Source organism: Juglans microcarpa x Juglans regia, chromosome 2D (genome assembly GCF_004785595.1).
Source record: "Juglans microcarpa x Juglans regia isolate MS1-56 chromosome 2D, Jm3101_v1.0, whole genome shotgun sequence".
Classification (NCBI taxonomy): domain Eukaryota; kingdom Viridiplantae; phylum Streptophyta; class Magnoliopsida; order Fagales; family Juglandaceae; genus Juglans; species Juglans microcarpa x Juglans regia.
Window position 1 is genome coordinate 5,824,884 of NC_054596.1, and position 20,934 is coordinate 5,845,817.

General features: G+C 35.9%; 2 protein-coding genes and 1 long non-coding RNA gene across 4 annotated transcripts; 2 read left to right on the plus strand and 1 right to left on the minus strand.

Annotated features, from left to right (window-relative positions):
- Window positions 1-1,208: 1,208 nt before the first annotated feature.
- LOC121250368 (GDSL esterase/lipase At5g37690) lies at window positions 1,209-3,882 on the plus strand. Of its 2 annotated transcripts, XM_041149484.1 has the most exons (6): window positions 1,209-1,521; window positions 1,620-1,747; window positions 1,861-1,987; window positions 2,163-2,275; window positions 2,348-2,597; window positions 2,679-3,107. In XM_041149484.1, exons 1-6 carry the CDS (start codon window positions 1,281-1,283, stop codon window positions 2,888-2,890), a joined length of 1,071 nt encoding a protein of 356 aa, XP_041005418.1. In that variant the 5' UTR covers window positions 1,209-1,280; the 3' UTR covers window positions 2,891-3,107. The 2 variants fall into 2 exon arrangements, with proteins under 2 accessions (XP_041005418.1, XP_041005417.1); XM_041149483.1 differs by having other exon boundaries at window positions 1,210-1,521; window positions 2,348-3,882.
- A 2,273-nt stretch (window positions 3,883-6,155) lies between these two features.
- Window positions 6,156-10,310, minus strand: LOC121248709 (glucan endo-1,3-beta-glucosidase 2-like). Its single transcript, XM_041147249.1, has 4 exons — window positions 9,732-10,310; window positions 6,930-8,183; window positions 6,761-6,788; window positions 6,156-6,609 (listed from the first exon to the last, which is right to left on the minus strand). The coding sequence occupies exons 1-4, from the start codon at window positions 9,787-9,789 to the stop codon at window positions 6,459-6,461; spliced, it is 1,491 nt and encodes a 496-aa protein (XP_041003183.1). The 5' UTR covers window positions 9,790-10,310; the 3' UTR covers window positions 6,156-6,458.
- LOC121248710 lies at window positions 8,839-18,683 on the plus strand. Its single transcript, XR_005937502.1, has 3 exons — window positions 8,839-8,948; window positions 17,953-17,957; window positions 18,674-18,683. It is a non-coding gene; the product is annotated as an uncharacterized LOC121248710 (long non-coding RNA).
- The last annotated feature ends 2,251 nt before the right edge of the window (window positions 18,684-20,934 follow it).

Genomic DNA, 20,934 nt, shown 5'->3' on the forward strand with positions numbered 1-20,934 from the left:
ACATTGACCACCATTGCTCGAGAACCAAGCAAGAGAGGAACAAAGTTTCGGTCATTACAAGACTACTATTATTGGCGTGAAGAACATAGTGTTTAAGGACTTGACCAAGGTCCCTAACAGACTCACACGGGGAGGGAGTAGGTGTGCCATTGTTGATCCAACTTCCATCTTTAGTTGTCTCCGAGAGGAAGAAGACGAAGACCCACATAGTAGAGTATGTGAAAAAGAAGATAAAGACCCACCGTGATTTCTTACCGGTTTGTTTAAAGACGACGATGCCGAAGACTAAACGCAGAAGAAGAAGAAGATGATGACATTTACCCCATGCGATTGAACTCAGCATTTTTCCTAGTTTTTTTTTTCACTTTCTTTCAACAATCAAATCAAGCATAATGTGAAAGTTTTTTCCACTCCAACCCAGAGCTCAGAATATTTCAGGAGAAAAAAAAAAAACTTGAAGAAGAAGCTAAAATAGTATATTTCCCGCATTTCTTGTTCTTGTTTTTTTTTTTTTAATTGATGTGGCAATTTCCATGTCGGGCCGACTGCCCATTGTTTGCAAGGGCCGACTGCCCCTAGCATAATTGTTTTATAATACATAATCGTATCTTGTATTATTCTTCAAATATAATAGGATTTTTAGGAATATTATATTAAAAAGATTTATTTTAACCATAAATAGATTCTATAAAAATAAATCTATAAATTAAATTGGCTTGATGTGATACATAAAATTATAAAATTATTTTATTGCAGGACATTATAATTAAAATGCATTATTATCTATGATGATGTAAATTTTGTTTTATGTATGGAGCGCCACAGCATCTTCTTGACTTGCTTTTAGTGCATCATTGATTATAAAAATAGAAAAAGAAAAAGAAAATAGGGGATGAACTGAACATGCACGTGCATCTGTTTTGCCCGTTGAGTAGCTTGAAGTCGTTGATTATCATTGCCATTTTCACGTCGCAAAACCTAACAAAGCTAACCATGCTGACCTAACGAGGTGAGTTGGCCAACACCTAGAAAGGGAGACTACTTAGATCCTGAAATTTCCAACAGGCTACACTGAACAAAGTGGAAAAAAAGGCTCACACCACTTTGCATCACCTAATATGTGCAAACTTGGAGAATTGGGCAAGACCTAAAACAGTGATCCTGTACTGTTTCTAAACCATACTATAAATTCTGTGTCACTGCCTAGAATTGGAAAACATATGAAATCTTCCTCACAAAAGGGCCTCTCCTTTTAGAACCCACAAGTAAGAGGAAAAAAAATGGCCATAGCATTACCAGGGCTGGCTTTTGCCGCATTGGTCTTGGCAGCTGCATCGTCCGCCGCATCAGCAGCGGCACCAGTGACATTTGTCTTTGGTGACTCCTTAACAGAAGTTGGAAACAACAATTATCTGCAATATTCTCTTGCAAAATCAAATTACCCTTGGTATGGTGTTGATTACGTTGGTGGGCAGGCCTCCGGGAGGTTCACAAATGGGAGGACAATTGGTGACATTATATGTACTTTATTTATCTTAAACTTGTATTATTATCTTTGTTGTGTACTGATGAATTGTTTTCATGGTTCAAGCAAAACTCTTTTTGTTATAAATTTGCAGCGGAAAAGCTTGGGACTTCATCACCACCACCTTATCTGTCTCTGTCACAAAACGATGATGCTCTCCTTGAAGGGGTGAATTATGCATCCGGTGGAGCCGGAATTCTCAATGACACTGGACTTTATTTTGTAATAACCCATCCAATTTAATTTGTTTTTTTGATTCGAGCACTAGTACATGCATACATTACTGATAATCTTTCTCAACTTTCCCTCTTCTCGATTTATTACGGGTGTTGTAGATACAGAGATTGTCCTTCGATGATCAAATAAATAACTTCGCAAAGACCAAGAAGAGAATCCAGTCAAAAATAGGAGAAGTGGCTGCCAACAAGCTTTGCAATGAAGCCACGTACTTCATTGGAATCGGTACTTGAAGTCTCCCATGTTTGAATTTTCAAATTCATTCTCATAAAAACGCAACCAATACCCGACCGTTGGCCCATTAAGAAAATCCTCTACTTTTTTCCAAATTTTTTGGAAGAAAAAGACATCATCTTCCCATCTTCCATGCTTACTTGTTTCTTTGTATTTATTTTTGTAGGAAGCAATGATTATGTCAACAATTTCTTGCAACCCTTTTTACCAGACGGTCAGCAGTACACACATGACGAATTTATGGATCTATTGCTCTCCACCTTAGACCAACAATTATCTGTAAGACAGTTAACACCCTCTCACTCTTTATTTGTTCCAAAAATGTGATGATTCGGATTTTACAAATGCCAGAGGCTGTATCAACTCGGTGCGCGAAAGATGGTCATGCATGGTCTTGGCCCACTCGGCTGCATTCCCTCTCAGAGGGTAAAATCAAAGAACGGCCAATGCTTAAAGAGAGTAAATCAATGGATTCAGGAATTCAACTCCGAAACACAAAAGCTAGTAGCCTCTCTAAACGAGCGCCTCCCAAATGCAAAACTAATATTTGCAGATACATATCCAGCAGTTCTGGATTTGATCGATAATCCCACCACATATGGTAAAACCCAAAAGCCTCAATTCAGAATAATCAACAAGGTTAAACAAAGCAATGTCTTGAACGTGACTCTTTCTTTTGCAGGATTTAAGATTTCCAATACATCGTGTTGCAATGTTGACTCGAACATCGGAGGGCTATGCTTGCCTAACTCCAAGTTGTGCAGCAATCGCAGTGAATATGTATTCTGGGATGCATTCCATCCCTCGGACGCAGCAAACGCAGTGCTTGCTGAAAAACTTTTTTCCAGCCTATTTTCTGCTGCTCTTTCCCCTGCACCGGCTCCGTCGCCCTGATTCGTATCTCAATATAAATGAAATAGTACTAAATTAATTATAGAATTCCTGAATGCCTAGATGGAATTTGACATAAAATGCCTAGATGGTATTTGACATGTCTTTGTACTCTGTTGACACTGCAAAATCTCTTTCGTGCGGTAATTACATCACTGTAATTGCATTATCATGCCGATACAAAAGTAACTTGACCAGATACAGCACGACCAATGGCCTTCAATATAAAATTTTTAGCTCTTTATTCAAAATGTAGAGGTGTAAAAAACATAGATTCAAATACAAGGAATCAATAGTATTCATGACCGTTCTTGTGAATTGAAAAATGACTTAAAAGAAGAAGAAACATGTGGTTTTTCAAGTAAAATCATGGTTTCCTTCCCATGTAAAGCCAATAAAACATAAAATTGAAAGCAAAAAAAAAAAAAAAAAAAATTGAAGTCTCATTTTGAGACAGAACTCTACCCAACATTTAACTAGAGATTGATTCGCGCATAATCAACCCAAGAAATTCCAGATGCACACGATCTATTGAAGTAAAAACAATTGCGGTTGCTCTCAGATAAAGGCCATAGTTTTCCACATGAGAGAACTTGGAGCAGGTAACCCTCTTCGATCTAAGCCAAAGATACTTCAAATGCTTGACAAAGCCTTCCTCTTTTCTCTATAAGAAGGGGCATTAACCTCCTAGTCATAGAAAAGAGAGTCATCAGGCACCTACCAAGCACAAAAAGTTCTTCCCTGGGCTTATACCCAAGAGAATCGAAACCAGACTCGGCCTCTCTTCGGTGTGGTTAAAGCAAAATCAATCATCATTGAGCACTCAGGCACAAACCCAGAAAAAACAAATTTGAGAAAATAATTGGCGATTTCCGAGACGGATCGGTGTTTAGAAGATGAGAGGGTGTGAAACCTACGAGAAATAGTCAGAATCCACCAAGAATAAAGAATCTGCCAGTCCATAGGTACCCGGAAACTTTGATTTCGCATCTCTTCGTATCCCCTGTTGCCATCGATTAAGCACAGGGAATCATAGTATAGATGCCTCTCTCGGAATGAATATTGGAAACCGCAAGGTAAACAAAATTTTGCAGGAATTCAAGGAAAAACAGTGTTGTGTGAGAGTAAGGGCTGCGATCTGAGAAGATAGAAATTTGGAATCAAATGGAAGAGCTGTTGGTAACGGGAGGATCGCAGTTAATTTATATAGAAGGGAAACTAGGGTTTGTTAAATAAGCTAATTGTCTGACCACAATGTTCTCCAAAATTACACGGTCAGTGCACACTGGTTGTAACTGAAACTAAACAATAAGATAATTTTAATAAAAATTAAATAAAATATTATGATAATATTATTTTTATTTAAAAATTAAAAAAATAAATTATTTATTATATTTTATATAAAAATTTAAAAAAATTATAATAATAAAATGAGATGAAATAAAACCGTTTCTATACCTAAATAAAACCTAGTGACTGGAGGAAAAGAAAATGATAGTGTGTGTTTTGATTTTCACAGTTCATATTTTTTTATTTAATAATTAAAAAAATTGTATCGATATATTTTTTAAAAATGTATTAAAAATATTTAATATATTAAAAAAATATATTTAAAAATATTTAAAATAAAAAAATAACAGATGGCACAGTAGCAGCGTCTAAAAGAAAATCTTCTAACCAGATGTAGCGGCCTTTTCCAGTTTACAGTGACTAACTAAATAAGCAACTAACATAATTCAAAGTATTCCTGTGCCACACTTTGAAAATTTTAAAAATCTTGAAAATCTTTATCTTATTATTATAATTTTTTAAATTTTTTATATAAAATAAAATAAATAACTTAATTTTTTTAAAATTTAAAATAAATATAATATCAAAAAATATATTTCAATAATATTTTATTCAATTTTTTAATTTTAATCTCTTCCCATCTCATCCAATAAAAACAAGAGGTCTAATTGTCCGAATTTAATCCAAGGTTCTCTGTTCTTCTGAGTTTTCACCCTCCCCTTCCCTCTCTATTCCCTTTCTTCTAACCAGTTCGGAATCATCGAGAACCTTATGGGAACTCACAGTCCCAACCCTCCAGTCTCTAGACTGGACTGTTTGATGGCAAACAGTTCAATATTTTCTCATTTTCTGTCCAATTTTATCCACTTTTTAAAAAAAAGAAAAAAGAGATGGTGAAACGGACATGACAGCCATTGTTATTAATATTTTTTTTACATATCTATATAAATAGGATAATGTTAAGTATAAATTTTAAATAGATAAATTTATAAATTTTTTTTATAAAAAAGTGGATCTCACTAATAAATAATTATTTTTTTATATTTTTATTTTTGTGAGATCTATTTTTTTACAAAGATTTATATGAAATTTGTTTATTTGAAATTTATATAAATTATTTTTCATACAAATAAATGATTGTATCGATGATAGGCATAATTCTAAATATACAAGACGTAGCTAGATTCTAGTAACGTTCTTTCTAGTGTTGTTTAGAGCTAGAGTAAGTGGGGGGTTTCTCCGATTGACTGCCGTGGCCTTGGGCCAGAAGACAAAATACAAACTGCTTCGATGAGGCCGAGGTCGAGTTGGTTCATGTCTACTCTGGGTTAACGCTCATCACTCATAAGTTTTCACAAATCTATCTATCAAGCTTGAAAAATCGCAAATCAAAAGTACAAATTCATTGATGTCTTCCATTGAAGTCACAGACTCATCATCGCACTCTGTCTCTCTTGAACAAAACCAAATATCCACAAACAAAATAAAATATCTGGTTCGATTTTGGTGAAAGACATGTGACTACTTAAATAAATAATAAATAAAAAATAAGTATGATGAAGGAATTATGAGTAAAATTTTTCTAGCACAAGGAATATAACGTGTGTAAACCCTTCCTTGGCACCGCAGCCGTTTCAAAGGGACACTTTAGTCCTAAAAAAATATTTATCTCTATCTAAGCTATCATGAGGAAAAAAAGTATAAAAATTCTAAATTGATATTGTGAAATTTTATATGGATACTCAACGAATTAAATACGAATATTTGAATTGGTTATGCCTTCAATTTTGAAACAGATAGTCAGATATTCATTTTATAAGATAGTTCTTCTATTTAAAAGATAGTGTTATCCACATCGCTTACAAGATTTAATTTATAAGATTCAAATTTTATATTTATTAAATGAGAATGCTGTTCTCTCCGAAATAGATTAGAACGCTCTGGAATTTTAGAAATAAAGACTGAGAGAGCTAGACAATTGAGATCATTCACAGGAGTCAGCAGTTCATAAGATAAACTAAGAAAAGATAGAAGCAGTTGAAGCAATGTTTTAGGAGGAACATGTATGCTGGCCATATAAGAAGGATAATGGTGGTCATATCACGAAGATTGAGAGCGAGGGGAGATGAAGCACATTACATTCCAAGCCATACAGCTTATTTTGTACAAGATTGAATTGATCATCATCCACTCCCTGAACGATCTCCAAGGGCAAAAAGCTCCTCCAAGCACCCATCTACCTCGAAACTTTTAAGTGACAGACTCCATCCTATACTACCATTTACAAGAATACAACACTCCATATTAAAACTCTGATAACGATGAAGATACTTGGTAAACCAGCACCGTAACTATTGCAGCCTGAAGAGTCCGAACTTGTGGAATTTATGGATGGAGCTGTGATATTTACCAGGGAGCCATCCTTGCCAACACTGCATGCACATATGTAACAAACAAAACATATTAATTAATCATCTAGCACATTGCTCTACACAAATTTCTTTATTGTTGTCACAAATCTCGTTACTATAATCAACTTAAAAAAGATGTTAAGGGTTGGTCATCAAGAAATTAGAATTTTACCTTCCTGGAAACATGCAAGAACCATGACCTACATCATTGAACCAATAACAGTGTTAAAACTTGCAAATGCATTATTGGTCACACTACCTGAGACCCATTAAATACCAATAAGAGAATCAAATGAAAGAAAGACACGTTGCCTTCTTTACAGGTACAAAAGCGATCTTACTTGGATTTGTGGTGGTGATTGCAGCCACCCCATTGAAGTCACATGACCCAGAATCCTTCCCCATCTTATGATAGTAAGTGTCAAAAGCATAAGTTGCATGTGCAAGCACATTGTCTGGTTCGTAGCATGGTTTTCCCTGCAACAAAGGTGAGCAATCCACCTTGCCTGCTCCACAAGCCCAATCTAATGCAGCCTGAAGCATCTTCGGATCAGCACCATTCCTTGCAGTACAGTAAGTTTGGTTCGTAGTGTCATTTGCTAACACCATTCCTGATCCTGTCAAGTGTAAGATGTAAATGGGCGACCCATTTGCATCAAACAATCCCCAGTTCTTCTCTGAGACTGGTCCACTTTTCATATCCTCATTATAGAGCTCATATAGATAGGTACTAACAGCAATTCCAGGGTGCTTGGGAGTTCCAGTTTTGTTCAGAACATGCCTTATCAAATTACTGTTATAAGAGTTGGCATTTTCTAATGTTGCATCAGGTTCATTAGAATCGCCTTTTGAGGGCCAGCCTGATTCTGTCACTATGACAGGAATGTTAGTAAAATTTAGAAAAGCCATGGCAAAGTATGCTGCATCAACCATTGCATCAAAGACATTAGAGTAATGGAGAAGAGTATTAGCATCAACAGCTTCTTTAGTTGGAGGGAGAGGCTTGAAGAGTGCATAATCTAGGGATATCACGCCATTGGATTGCATATAGTCATAATAAGGGTAAATGTTGAGCATGAAAAACGAGCCAGTAGACTGCAAGAAACTCAACATGGGAACCAAAACTGGATTCCATGTGCGATTAAAGAAGGCTTGGAAAGGAGGGAATGAATCAAGGATAATAGAGGAAGAGAGAGGTGTCGAAACTTTAATTTGATGGTCGAGGTTGGATGCCACGAGAGCGGAATGAATGAACTTGAGGGCACTGACAAGGACTGTCGCGGCATTTGGAATGGCTGTTAGCACCTCAGAACCAACAGATATTGCTGTGATATTGGTGGCTGGGTAATGTGCTACGACATTGTGGGAGACCCAGTTAGCTGCAGTGGAGTTTGATTGGCCAATTCCAAGAAGCTGTTCATTGGGGACGGATACCATGACTTGGATGCCTGTGTTTGCAAGTGCAATGAGCATGGCACGGTCGGCATTGTATAGGCGGACATGTCGGATTTGTTGGGCTTTGAGGAGGGCTACTACTTGAGTTGGGTGTGGCATGTCTGATAGGTCCGTTCCTATGTTCACACCAATAAACGCATCTGCAAAAAATGAAACAAAATCAAAGGTTGTAGCAAGTAACATGCATAGAAACAAATACATAGAACATTTGGGAGGGAAATTTGATTTTTTTTTTTTTTAATTTGTTTGTAACAAGTTAACTATTATTTATCCAAAAAAAAAGTTAACTAGTATTTATCCATAGTACTAATAAGTTATGATGTCCCCATATTTATGTTCGTACACTAGTATGGATCAATTGAAACTTAAGTATCCTCATGCTCAACAAATGTGTGGATTTTCTGGTACTGAGAACTGACCACACCCACAATTAGCACCAAACAACCTGTTAAATTAATGTTTGCTCTTTTTTTCCTAGATGGTGAGAGAACTAGGGCTTCTAAATGTTGAAGTATCTGCATTAGTAAGAACATGATTTAAAGAAATCAAAATGTTTTGGCAAAGCACATGCAACTTGGTTCAGAACAAAGATTGGTAAGCACAAAATCTTACAGAACATGCAACTCCTATGGCTATGGGTTAAAAACCTAGAGAAGATCATAGTAATATTAAATACCACAACTCCAACCCATACTATTATTGTATACATCTTGTATACATGGGCTATGCATATAGTTTCCATAAAAAAAAAAACCATTCATTATTTATAATGAAAAAAGGAAAACATCTCATTTCAAAATAGAATGTCATTCGCCTTGTTAGTATTGAGTAGTACCTAAGCAACTAAGTTTCCAAAGGTGAACAACCCCAGTCCTTTATAGTTGTTAAGGGCTTCTCAGACTAGTGTTATTGCTTCAATTTGAATAGAGAGTAGATAACAATGAAAAAAAAAAAAGTAATCATTCATGCATTCACCGCAAGACTCATAAGTCCATCTGTTTTTATATATGCATAAACATAGAGAACACAGTTCCATCCAATAGGTAAGATCTACTTTAAACCATATTAAACTACCTCACTTTGTGAGTTCATTTTTGTGAAATATTTTTGTGGCCAAAGCATTTCTCTAAACATATTTAGTCGGACTTGCTAAAAAATAAAATATAAAAGAAAATAACAGCAACCCCCTTGCTTCATAATAGAAGTATAAAATAATTCAACAATATGGCTCCAGGTAACATTTCATACTCCGCAACCCCCTTATGTCCTCCTTTATTTCACTATTAATGATGAGCTACCAAACCTCATATGCAAGAAGACTTATTTTGGAACCAAAAAAAATAGATAAATAAACAAACTACCTACAAACATACACTTACTCAGTAAATACAGAGAGAGAGGGACCATTTTCTTTCCTTATTTTGGCCCATAACTTCAATTTATATGCCCTTAATATGAAATCCTCCAAAGTCTTAATGCAAGGTGGGGTGACTAAGACATCATAGAGAACACATACAGACAATGTCAAAGTCATTACAACCTCTAAGAAGCGACCGAGATACCAAAATTTTAAGTGAAATCTAAGATCGGAACTAATCAAAAGAGAAAATACCAAAATCAATTACTATCAACAGAGAAAGATTATTCAAGAAAAAAAAACACGCATGCGTCAGAGAAAAGAAAGCCACCTTCCTCAGCAGCAACTGCAGAAGCTGCTAGCAAAAGAAGAAGAATAAGCACTGCCATTGATTCTATAGTGGGAACCCTCAAGACAAGAGAAGCTAGCGTTCAGAGAATCTGAAGAAATCCAACAATAAAACGAGAGAGAGAGTGGAAGTCAGAGTATGAGAGTGGAAAACGCTTAAATGAAGAAAGAAATAAGTGAGGGTAATAAAGGTGGGGGAGATGCAAGGAAGAAAGACAAGTGTGGTGCCCACAAATCACGTGGAAAGTTTTTCTGCTCCATCTGATGCCGGCTAAGGAATCAATTATCAGTGGGGTTTTTCAGGGAATCAAGCAAAAGCAGTGCTCTGAAGAGTGAAGGGAATAGGTATATTAGAAAGCGGTACCCAACCCAAGGGGCAAGGGAAGGCCCCGGACGGACAATCTGTGGTTGGATAGCCGTTTGCAAGCTTTTTCAGTTTTGTTGGTACATTACAGTAGTCATTTGGGCATTGAATATCTGTCTTTTTTTACGAGGATAGACTCAGAAAGTGGCTCACACAGTGTACAGACAGGCTGATAAGGAACAGCATCACTGAGGACAACGAAATGACCCAGGTTGCCTCAAACGGTCATATTTACCGTCCTTTTATTTTGTTGTTATTATTACGTTCGGTACTTAATAGTGTAAACTGACGTATGGTATTTATAAGCATAATAATTTCCTTTGGTGAACAATAAATGATTGATTCGTAAGGAAATAAGTCAAATTGATAGACCGTTATTATGCTCCATAATTGTAAAATTTAATTAAGGTATCATATTTAACAAATATTTTTTTATTTGATTTTTTATTTTTAAAAATATTTATTAAGTTTTTCTATTTTTATTTATAGTTTTTTATTTTTTTAAATTTTTTACTATTCATGCTCATGCGTCGTCTTCTATTGTGTTGATATGGCAGATAACTGCCACGTGAGTATTTTCTTGATGGAGGTATCAATTTTTCGAAGTTCCGCCATAATTACAGTACTACTTAAATTGTTTTTAAATTTCAGATGCCACTTTTTGAAAAAGTCAAAACCAGAACGTAATTTTCCCTTTCTTCTGTCGGATAACCAATATATTCTCTTTAGGAAAAACTATATTTTTCACTACTTTTTTTTTTTTTCTTTTAAACGATACTTTAAATTTATTGATTAAACTTTACTTATAATAGATGAAAACTGTGGTTACAAAAACCTGATGCCTGAAAGTTATAAATATGAAAAATGCTGAGTACAAGCGCCTCGTGTAAGCAGTGCGTAAACGTCGGTTGATATGAAAAAATGCAAACGCACCGTTTCGAAAAACTAGAGTGCACCGTATTGATGCTTTTCTCAGTTTCTCATGCTCTCTACGTTTTTGTTTATGCACCTTCCACGCACAAAGCGCAGCCTCCTCAAAACCATTGCAAGGCTCAGTACACCAACTGCATAGTATTAGAAGATAATTAGGAAAAACTTTACTTGCAACCGGCTGGAATAACCCCGCGTAATCAGTTGCATAAAAAATATTATTTTTTTCCACTCTCATTTCATTTCTCTCTCTCAATTATTTCGTTCTCATTCTCTCCTTCAGATGTTTTTTTCTTCTCCCCACTCTCTCATTTTCTCTTTCTCCCAGCCATTGACAGACAACCATCTTCCTTCTCAATTTTATCTAGTTTCAGACTTTGTCTCTCTCTCTCGATTTTTTTTTCTTCTCCACACTCTCTCATTTTCTCTTCCCCCAGCCACAAACCCGAACAAACTTCCCTATGCTATTTCTTTAGCGTCCTTCAAGCATCCCTCCCAAACAGAGTCCTTCATCTTTGCAGATTCGTCTTTGCATCTTCTTCTTCTTCTTCTTCTTCTAACTCAGATCCAGAGCCATGGAGCCAGAAAATATCATCCACTAAATGGTGAATATCCAAAATGATGGCACTTCAAGGAAATCCTAACTTGATTTATACGACAAGCAACTCTTATGCAAAAATAAATGGGATGAGCTCAAACAAAACAAAAATAAAATTTAGATGTTTTGAATGACCGAGGTTGATTGGACCCATTTTCAACTAGAAATCTTGGGTCCCAAACTGGATATTCCTTTCGCTTCCTATGCAACATCAACCTTATCTATGCCCATATCAACAAATCATATTGATAGAAAAAGTAAAGAAATGACAAACAGGAAATGGAAATCAAAGAAAAGAAGAGAACGAAAGGAAAGGAACTCGATCCCTCTCTGATTTCACTCCATCTCTTTTCTCCTTCAACCGATCTCTCTCTCTCTCTCTCTCTCTCCCCCCCTTTCCATTTCATTTCCCTCTCCTTATAAACAAACACCCACCAGAAAATCAGCTCCATCATGTTGAAAATAACTTGCCATGGTTGTAAAAAAATCTCTGCCACTCACCCAAAACATCTACTCTGTTCTTTTAAATTACTGTAGCCATAACATTAAGAAGTACCAAAATCTCATTCAACAACGGAGTATTTCCAGAAGAAAAATCCTCTGAATTGAGCCCAGCTCCAAGCCCCAGATTGTTCTGTTAAAAGCTTATCCTAGATTCTAAGTTCTCATGTTCAAGAGGCCAAAGTCAGAGTTAATGCCACCATAAAAAACAGAGAAAACAAAGTCCAAAAACTTATCCATAAACACCCAAAAGCTGAAAAAGCAGGTGATATAGAGATGGAGATGGATGAATTTAGGATACGATATGGAGAGAAAGAGGGAGAATAAAACAAAATGGAGAGGGTGAGGGAAAGGTCTGACGGAGATGGAGATGGAGATGGAGATGGAGATGGAGAGAATGAGAGAGAGGACCAAATAGATGGAGATGGAGATGATGTGAGGACTTCTGAAAACATGGATCATCGAAACTCTGCTTTTGACCCACTGGATGGCAAGCCACATGATTGCTTTTGAGATAGATGCTGACGTGTTAGCTGGTTACATCTTGGTTTCATATGGCCAGTTGTATCTAGCATAATTGGATAATTAATGAACAATAACACATCGTTACAGAAACTTCTAAGCTACATTGAAGAATATAAATCTTCAAATTGAGAAAAAGAAAATGACTCAATTGCCCAGTGTCTCACAACAAAGAGAATAGTAAAATGCAAAATTAAAACAATTTAAAGTTTCTAGAGAGAAACCTTATTATATGATTGATTTACTTACTAGGAAAAGATGGTTCGCTTCCTTCTCACCCAAAACAACACGGTCTATTATTAGTAACGTACCCAGAAGAGGCTTGGCTTTGTTGCTTTGCAAATTCCCAATGAAATGCCATTCGATATCGTCTAGAAGTTGTAAATGACGAAAAACTACTAGAGTTAATAACTCTTATTATAAAAGGACCTAAAGAAAAAAGAAATTTTTATAATTTTCATAATTTGGGATCTTTAAATAAACCAAAAGAATAATTCGTACAGAGATATATACCTTTATACTCATGCTCTGTTTGGTTGCGGGCCAATTGCACATAATTAAAAAGAAAATTAATAATCCTAGAGAGAAGAGGAAGAAAGAAAGGAAACAAACCTGAGGACCTTTCTCGATGAGCTCTTGAACATAATTTTCTCCGAAACACCGATGCCTGACATCATAGACTTGGCGGATAAGAGAGACCGGTTTGGTCTTGCTCACAACCACCACTCAGACAAGGTCAAACCCACGACCAGATCGCTCAGTGGCTAGATGGGCACGTCGAAGCACAGACCGGAAAGCTGTTACGACGCCTTTTGTGGCAGCTGCAGAGGTGGCCATGTCAGAGTCACACTGCACAAGTATGGTTGCCCCTCTCTTCGCTTCAGATTGTTCACCAAGACTGTTTAGATCATAGATTGTTATGCCACGTTCGTAGATTATATGCCGATTGAGCAGTGGCGTTTGTATGTAGCAAAATTGAACAAATATATAGAAAATACCCCAACCTAGGCATCAAAATATGGAAACTCCAGTAAAAAATAAGTCCATGGAAAACTCCAAAAAATACACCGCAAAGACATAAAAGCCTAAACCACCTGCAAAACAAAGTTAGTATATACAAACATTCAAATGAAAAAGGCTAGAGACGAATGCGTGGAAGACCCAGTTTGTCGAGCCGAATGATACCTTTCAAAAGGCGTGGTAACTTCCGATCATCCTCATAACAAATATTACGCCCCTCTTCACCTTGACGGGCCAGAAGATCTACAGCTTGATTACCCTCACGAAATTGATGTAAAATTAAAAACATTAGCCCCCCAAGATCTTTTAGCATTTCCTCCAAAAAATTTCATAAATACCAAACAATGCACTTTCCGCTACAGAGCCAATCCACAACCAACTTGGAGTCACTCTCAATAATAATGTTTACTAAGTTAAGCTTTTTACAAAGAGCAATACCTTTTCTAACTGCCATAACTTCTGCTTCATTATTGGTGCCAATCCCAAAATAAGCTAAAAAAGCTCCCTTAACTCTCCTCGTCTTATCCCAGATTACACCACCTCTACCATTATTCCCTAGTTACTACGACAACTATCATCACAGTTTAACTTAAAGCACTCCTCAGGTGGTTTTTCCGAGGCCACCAACTTATAGCTCCTAACCGAAACTGGCACAACCTTTAGGTCAAGAGAAGATAGAAAATGCTCCTCAGCCAGAGACAAAGTCTTTGTCTTGCTTATATCTCTCGCTAGCCTATGAAGCCAGAACTTAACTGCAACCCAAAGACTCTGGGCACTTTGTGGTTTTCCTTTCATCCTAACATTACACCTGTTATGCTAGAGTTTCCAAGTAATCAGACATGGCATCAAACCAACCAATATTTTTGCACAAGTAAACCGAGACAAAACACGAGCCCACCAAGTGACAGTCTGCATACAAGAAACTCCGAAAGCTATACTAGCAATCTCCCAAACTTGTCTGGCCAGATCCCTAGAGCAAAGCATATGATCTAAAGTTTCACACTATTTTCTCTTACAACAGTCACAACTAGAAGCTAACGCAATTCCCCTATTTTGCACTCATGCATCAACGACAAGACATTTAAATCTCGCTTTCCAAGTATAAACTGAAATCTTCTTAGAAATACTATTATGCCATATCCAATCCATCCAAGGAACTGACTCACCCTTAACCCGAATGATCTCCTAACCACTAGAGGAAGAAGATTTACCGTCAGTATTAGGCTTCCAAATAAAGATATCCTCCCCCTCCTTACCGGCCAATATTGGAAGTAATGTTAGCTACCATGTTCTCCCCAACCAAATCGACCAACAAGTCAAAATCCCAATTATTATTTAGCCAACAATCTTGATTATGGACAACATCCACCATATCCGAGAGAGGCCTGGAAGCTAGCTAGCGATCATACCAGAAAGAGGAATTTCTGCCTAGAACCAACACTTTAGCATTATCACAAATCTCAAGTAAGACAGAAATCATAGCCCTCCATAAATTTAATCCCTTCGGACTAGCGGTAGATACATGTTTCCTTTTAATATACTTCGCACGAAAAAAGGACGACCATAAATTGTCCATCGAAGGGAGTCTCCAAACCATTTTCATATGAAACACACATTGGACCTCTTTTAAATCTCTAATACCCAGGCCTCACTCATTAGTAGGTTTACAAATCTTACTCCAAGCTCTCTATTTAGATCTAGGTGAATCATCAACATTACTCCAAAATAAAGTCGACAAAATGGAATTAATTTTCTGAATAGTCACCAACGAGACATTCATCATAGCGAGAATATGGATCGCAATAGAAGACAAAACATGACGCAATAAAATAAGATGCCCCCTTGTGAAAGTAAATTGAACTTCCAACCAGCCATTTTCTTTCAAATTTTTTTCACAAGAGGTTCAAGAATGCGAGCTGTAACTCAACCAGAAACCAAAGGACAAATAAGATAAAGGAAAATGACCAATATTAAAACCTGTAGCTCTCACCAGGCTACGCACCCTTGAAACATTAATCAACTTAGAATGAAAGAAAGCTGATTTTTCTTTGCTCATAACTTGACCAGACCAATGCTCATAAGTCTCCAAAGTGTCCATAAGCCTTTTCACCGATCTCTTACTGCCATTGACAAAGACCAAAAGTCATCATAATATAATAAGTGCAAAATAAGAGGAGCACCCGTAGGATAGTAAAAACTTTTAATATGATCCTCATCGAAATTTTTTCGCAAAAGTCTAGTCAACACTTTATCCATTAAAATAAACAATTAAAGAGCTAAAGGATCTTCCTGATGCAAACCACGAGAAGGTTTGAAAAAACCTTTATAAGCCATATGCATCATCACCGAAAACCAAGGTGACTCGATACACTCCCCCACCAGTATGCAATAATTAGCTGAGAAACCAAAACACTTCAAAACCCTCAAAAGGAATGCCTAATCCACCCGATCATAGGCCTTAGCCATATCAATTTTCACCATAACATTTCCCCCACAAGTCTTCCTGTGAAGACACTGAACCATTTCTTGGGTGAGGGTAATATTTTAAAATATGCTCTGCCTAGGTACAAACGCACATTGTTCCATAGAAATCAAATTAGGAAGAAGCCGCATCAGACGGTTGACTATTGTCTTTGAAAAAATTTTATAAGCTACCGAACAAAGACTAATCGGGTGGAATTTATCAAATTATATTTTTCACTACTTATCTTTTAAATTATCAAAACTTCATCAAGGCCAGTTGGATGGTGAAATTGTTCATCTCATATCATTTCATTATTATATTTTTTTTTCAAAATTTTATATAAAATATAATAAACAATTTAACTTTTTTAAATCTCAAAACAATAATAATATTAAAAAATAATATTTTAACAATATTTTATTCAACTTTTAACTTTCATCTCAACTCACCAATAGTGTCTAAAGGCTTGTTTGGATACAGAAATAATATCATCTCATATCATCTCATCGTTACAACTTTTACAAATTCTCACACAAAATATAATAAATAATTTAGTTTTTTTAAATCTCAAAATAATAATATTAAAAAATAATATTCTAATAATATTTTATTCAACTCATCTAAAACTATAACTTGTCGTCGCATTTCAGTATCCAAAATAGCCCTAATAGCTTTTATTTGGACCATATAATAGATTATTTAATAAAAACATTATTAGATGTTTTTAAAATACGGAAACATTATACTTGTATCACTTTCTATCCTCGCGTATTGTGGTGCGGTAAAATATAATTATCATATTTTTACATTTCATGACATAAATAATTGATTCATAAATAAAACATACTAAATAATTTTAAATAATTTAATAATATATTTTGGAAGAACGTCTTTTTTTTTTTTTTTTTTTTTAAGAATCAAATATTGCTTCATTCACTATAAAGAAGCAGGTACATCAAAATACAAAAATAAAATACACTATTTAGTCATTGCATTACACCCTTGAAAAGCCCTTAGCATCCACTTCTAAACTAGTTTGAATAAAGCCAAGAAGATGAAACCACCATTGAAAAGTATTTGCCACAACCCATGCATGAGGGACCAGTCTACGTGCCGTCTCATTTATCTCACTTCGCCAAAAGAGACAAAGACCTTCACTTCTACCATCTCTAGCCACAACAAGAAAGTAAGAAAACTCCAGTTAAAACTTAAGCCTTTCCATGCGACGAACATCACAGTGAGTCTCCATAATGAAGACGACTTTGGGATTTTCCCTCCGAATTAAATCTCGGAGTACACGAACTCCCTGAGGGTTCCCAAGCCCTAGGGAGCTCCAACTCATTATCCTCATGACATCCGGGGGGCTGAGCCTCGACCTCCGCCAATATAATCAGAATCTCCACCATAACTTCCTCATCAATAGACTTCAGTTTCTTACTATGACCCAAACTAACAGAAGCTTGTGAAAAAGGACTCACCGTGACTGTGGTGCCGTTTGGATGGAACCACCATTACTCGCTGAGATACACCACGCTGAACCCAATCGCCAAGCTGCAGAGCCTTTCCTTTCCCCCTTCGCGATTTAGGCGTAACAGGTGATTATGTTTTTGCTAGGGCTTCAACAGATAGTGATGGGCCAAGCCATAAACAAGGCCCACTTGAACTTGGAATAAGCCCAAAAGGCCTCTCAGCAGTTTCAAAAATTTTCAGCAACTATTTTGGGTCATCCTGTAATTGCTTCCCACCAAAAACCGTTTGTGATAGAGGACCTGAAGAGTTCATTGTGGCCAAAGACTTCACTGGAGATGGAGTACCATGATTTTCAACATGCATTGTCTCACCAGAAAAAGATCCTTTATTCATGTTATTTTTAGCTTCCACTCTAAGTCCATTCCGCATTGATGCACCCCAACCCGTAACCAAGGACTGTAAGGAAATCCTTCATTTTCAAACTTCTCTTTATTTTTTATCCACAACAAGCAATCTCAATCACCATGCCCGAGTAAACCACAACAATAACAGAACTGTGGTAACTTCTCGTATTTAAAATGAATCCAGACATAATCTTGGCTTCCTATCGATACCCTTTTACCACGCGACAATGGCTTTTTAATATCCAATGAGTGACCCTTACAAATTCTCCTCACCTTGACCGAGACTCCTTTTAAGTCAATATCATCAACAAAACCCAAAGTTTATGCAATCTTCCATATTGCCCTAACATTTATCCCATCCATTGGGAGATCATAAAACCGAACCCAGAAAAAAGCCATAGAAAGAGGAGCCTTTGAGATCTATAACGAGCCATCATATTCTACCAAAACCACCAAGCTTTTGCTGAACAATGTGAACATCCATGGACCATTATTCATAATAAGCTCCTTTTCACCTTGTTTTGCAAATGTAGTCAAGAATAAATTATCCCCCATATCATAAATTATGAACCCAGTAAAAGGACGCCATAAATTCTACATCATTGTCTTGAAGGCCTATTTTTTATAGAACTTCCGAGTTAGAAGTTCGAAGAGGAAGCATTGATTCGTGGCAAAAGTATTATTTGAGTCTCAACTATCAGATAGATTAACCGTTGTTTTCTCATGTTCAGATAAGGACAATACCTTCCATTTCTCATAAATATCTTCCACCATTTTGTTATCGAACAGAGAAACAAACATCAAATAATTGTGATTCGCTAGCGAAAATCCGTACCCAATCGCTCAAAAAATAATAAATAGACTCTCATTAAGAGAGAATGACACTCTCATGCAAAGAGAGAAGAAACCACACAAACCAAAGTTGAAATGCAGTTAATAGCGATTACTCGAAATCGCCTTGAATCGCCGGAGCACTTCTAGCAGTTTCACAAGTTACCATATACTTCCCTTATTCAATTTTTTTGGACAAAAAATCATTTCATTTTTTCAAAATCGGAAGAACCTTATTTTTAGAGCAGGAGAACTAATTAAATCAAAAGAGGTCCTCCAGACCGTACGTGGTATGTTTATAGGATTTATACCATCCAATAGGTGGGTGACATGTATTCAGCATAGCATAATTACTGTAGGAGTGATTAGACCAAAATAATCTCCAATTCAACTATCTTTCCTTCAATTCGCTCTCTCTCTCTCTCCGACAGGCCGAAATCCATGCTCTTTGTGCCACTAAGGTTTTCATATTTTCTCCCCCCCCCCCCCCCCCCTATGAGATCTCTCTGTCTCCTCAAGCTGAATTGGAGATCCCCGTCGGTAAGTTGGCAATCGACAGCTCTATTGTTTTCAAATAGAAAAAATATTTTAGGATTTCTGTTAGCATTTATCTGTACCTGTTATTTGTTGCTCAAACTATATGAAGATGTTTCAATCTTGAAATATTCGTTGAGACGTATTATTTGGATTTCATATTATTTCAAGTTTTCAACATTGAAGTATTCATTGTGACATAGATATATGTTGTTGTTTAGTTTCAGAAATTGGCCGTGGTGAGAGAAATGGACTCATAATAGCCTTTTAAATCAACCATAATAGCCTTGAGACCGTTCCTCCATACCGGATTACCTACCCGGTCCAACCGAGTATGAAACACGAGTTACAGGTTTAAAGCCTGGTACCTGAGTTTATATATTTAAAAAAAAAAGTTTTAAGCTTTAAGTAAAAAAAAAAATATATATTGGATTTCTTTTTTTTTTTTTTTGACATGCATTTAATAAAAAAAAGGTAATTAGATGTTTCTAGCTCCATTTATTTTGACATAAATTTAGTTTTCTATTTTAATATATCTGTATTATTATAGACAATGTTCTAGTATTATGGTTTTCAACGTGACTTCTTGAAAAAAACTTTAATAAAATATAAACTTTTATAGAAAAAATATATATATATGATTTTGGGCAACATTTTTTTCTTGAAAAAATTGTATTAAAATATAGACTTTTAGGTTGCGTTTGGTTCTCAAACTCAACTGAGTTTAGCTAAGTTCAGTTTAATTTTAAACTGAATCTAACATCAAAACACACAATTTTCAAATTAATAAACTCATCCCAACTCAAAACCTTCTTACATATAGGACCTATAATCTTTTTCAACTTAAAACATCTTTATATGTGGGACCTACAACCTTTTTCAATTTCTCATAAAAAGTACTAAACTTATTTTAACATCCAAACACACTTTAAACCCAGTTTAGATGAACCCCACATAACTCCCTCAACTACTCAACTTTCTACTATTCATAAAGAATTTAACTCAGCTGAGCTCAACTTAACATCCAAACGCAGCCTTAAATGAATTTCCAGATTTCAAAAATTCATTTCACCTGAGTTACAATTAGTTTTAAGACTACGTTTGGTTGCAAGACTTTGCTGAGCTCAATCTAATTTTAAGATGAATCTAACATCTAAACACATAATTCTTAAATTACTAAACTCATCTAAACTCAAAATCTCTTTACACGTGGGACCTGTAATTTTTTTCAACTTAACACATATTTATACGTGAAACCTACAATCTTTTTTAACTTTCTATAAAAAATATTAAACTTATCTTAATATTAAAATATATTTTTAACTCAGTTTAAATGAGTTCTATATAACTCCATCTATTATTAAATTTATTATTATTTATAAATAATTGAGCTCAGCTCAGATTAACTTGACGTATAAACGTGGCCTTTAACTTGGGATAAACCTGGATCGCGGTCCGGATATCCGGGACGGAACCCGGGCAATCCTTTACCTCACTAGTAATATGATAATCGAGCTGTAATACATGTCCAAGTCCAACCATCTAAAT

Bases quoted from the DNA above. Each gene is read 5' to 3' on its own strand.
- LOC121248709 (XM_041147249.1), bottom strand. From the start codon at position 9,789: ATGGCAGTGCTTATTCTTCTTCTTTTGCTAGCAGCTTCTGCAGTTGCT. The intron at 8,184-9,731 runs GTGGCTTTCTTT...CATTTTTTGCAG, and splicing joins TGCAGTTGCTGCTGAGGAAG to ATGCGTTTATTGGTGTGAAC. The intron at 6,789-6,929 runs GTAAGATCGCTT...TCAATGATGTAG, and splicing joins AATCACCACCACAAATCCAA to GTCATGGTTCTTGCATGTTT.
- LOC121250368 (XM_041149483.1), top strand. From the start codon at position 1,281: ATGGCCATAGCATTACCAGGGCTGGCTTTTGCCGCATTGGTCTTGGCA. The intron at 1,522-1,619 runs GTACTTTATTTA...ATAAATTTGCAG, and splicing joins GACAATTGGTGACATTATAT to CGGAAAAGCTTGGGACTTCA. The intron at 1,988-2,162 runs GTACTTGAAGTC...TTATTTTTGTAG, and splicing joins CACGTACTTCATTGGAATCG to GAAGCAATGATTATGTCAAC.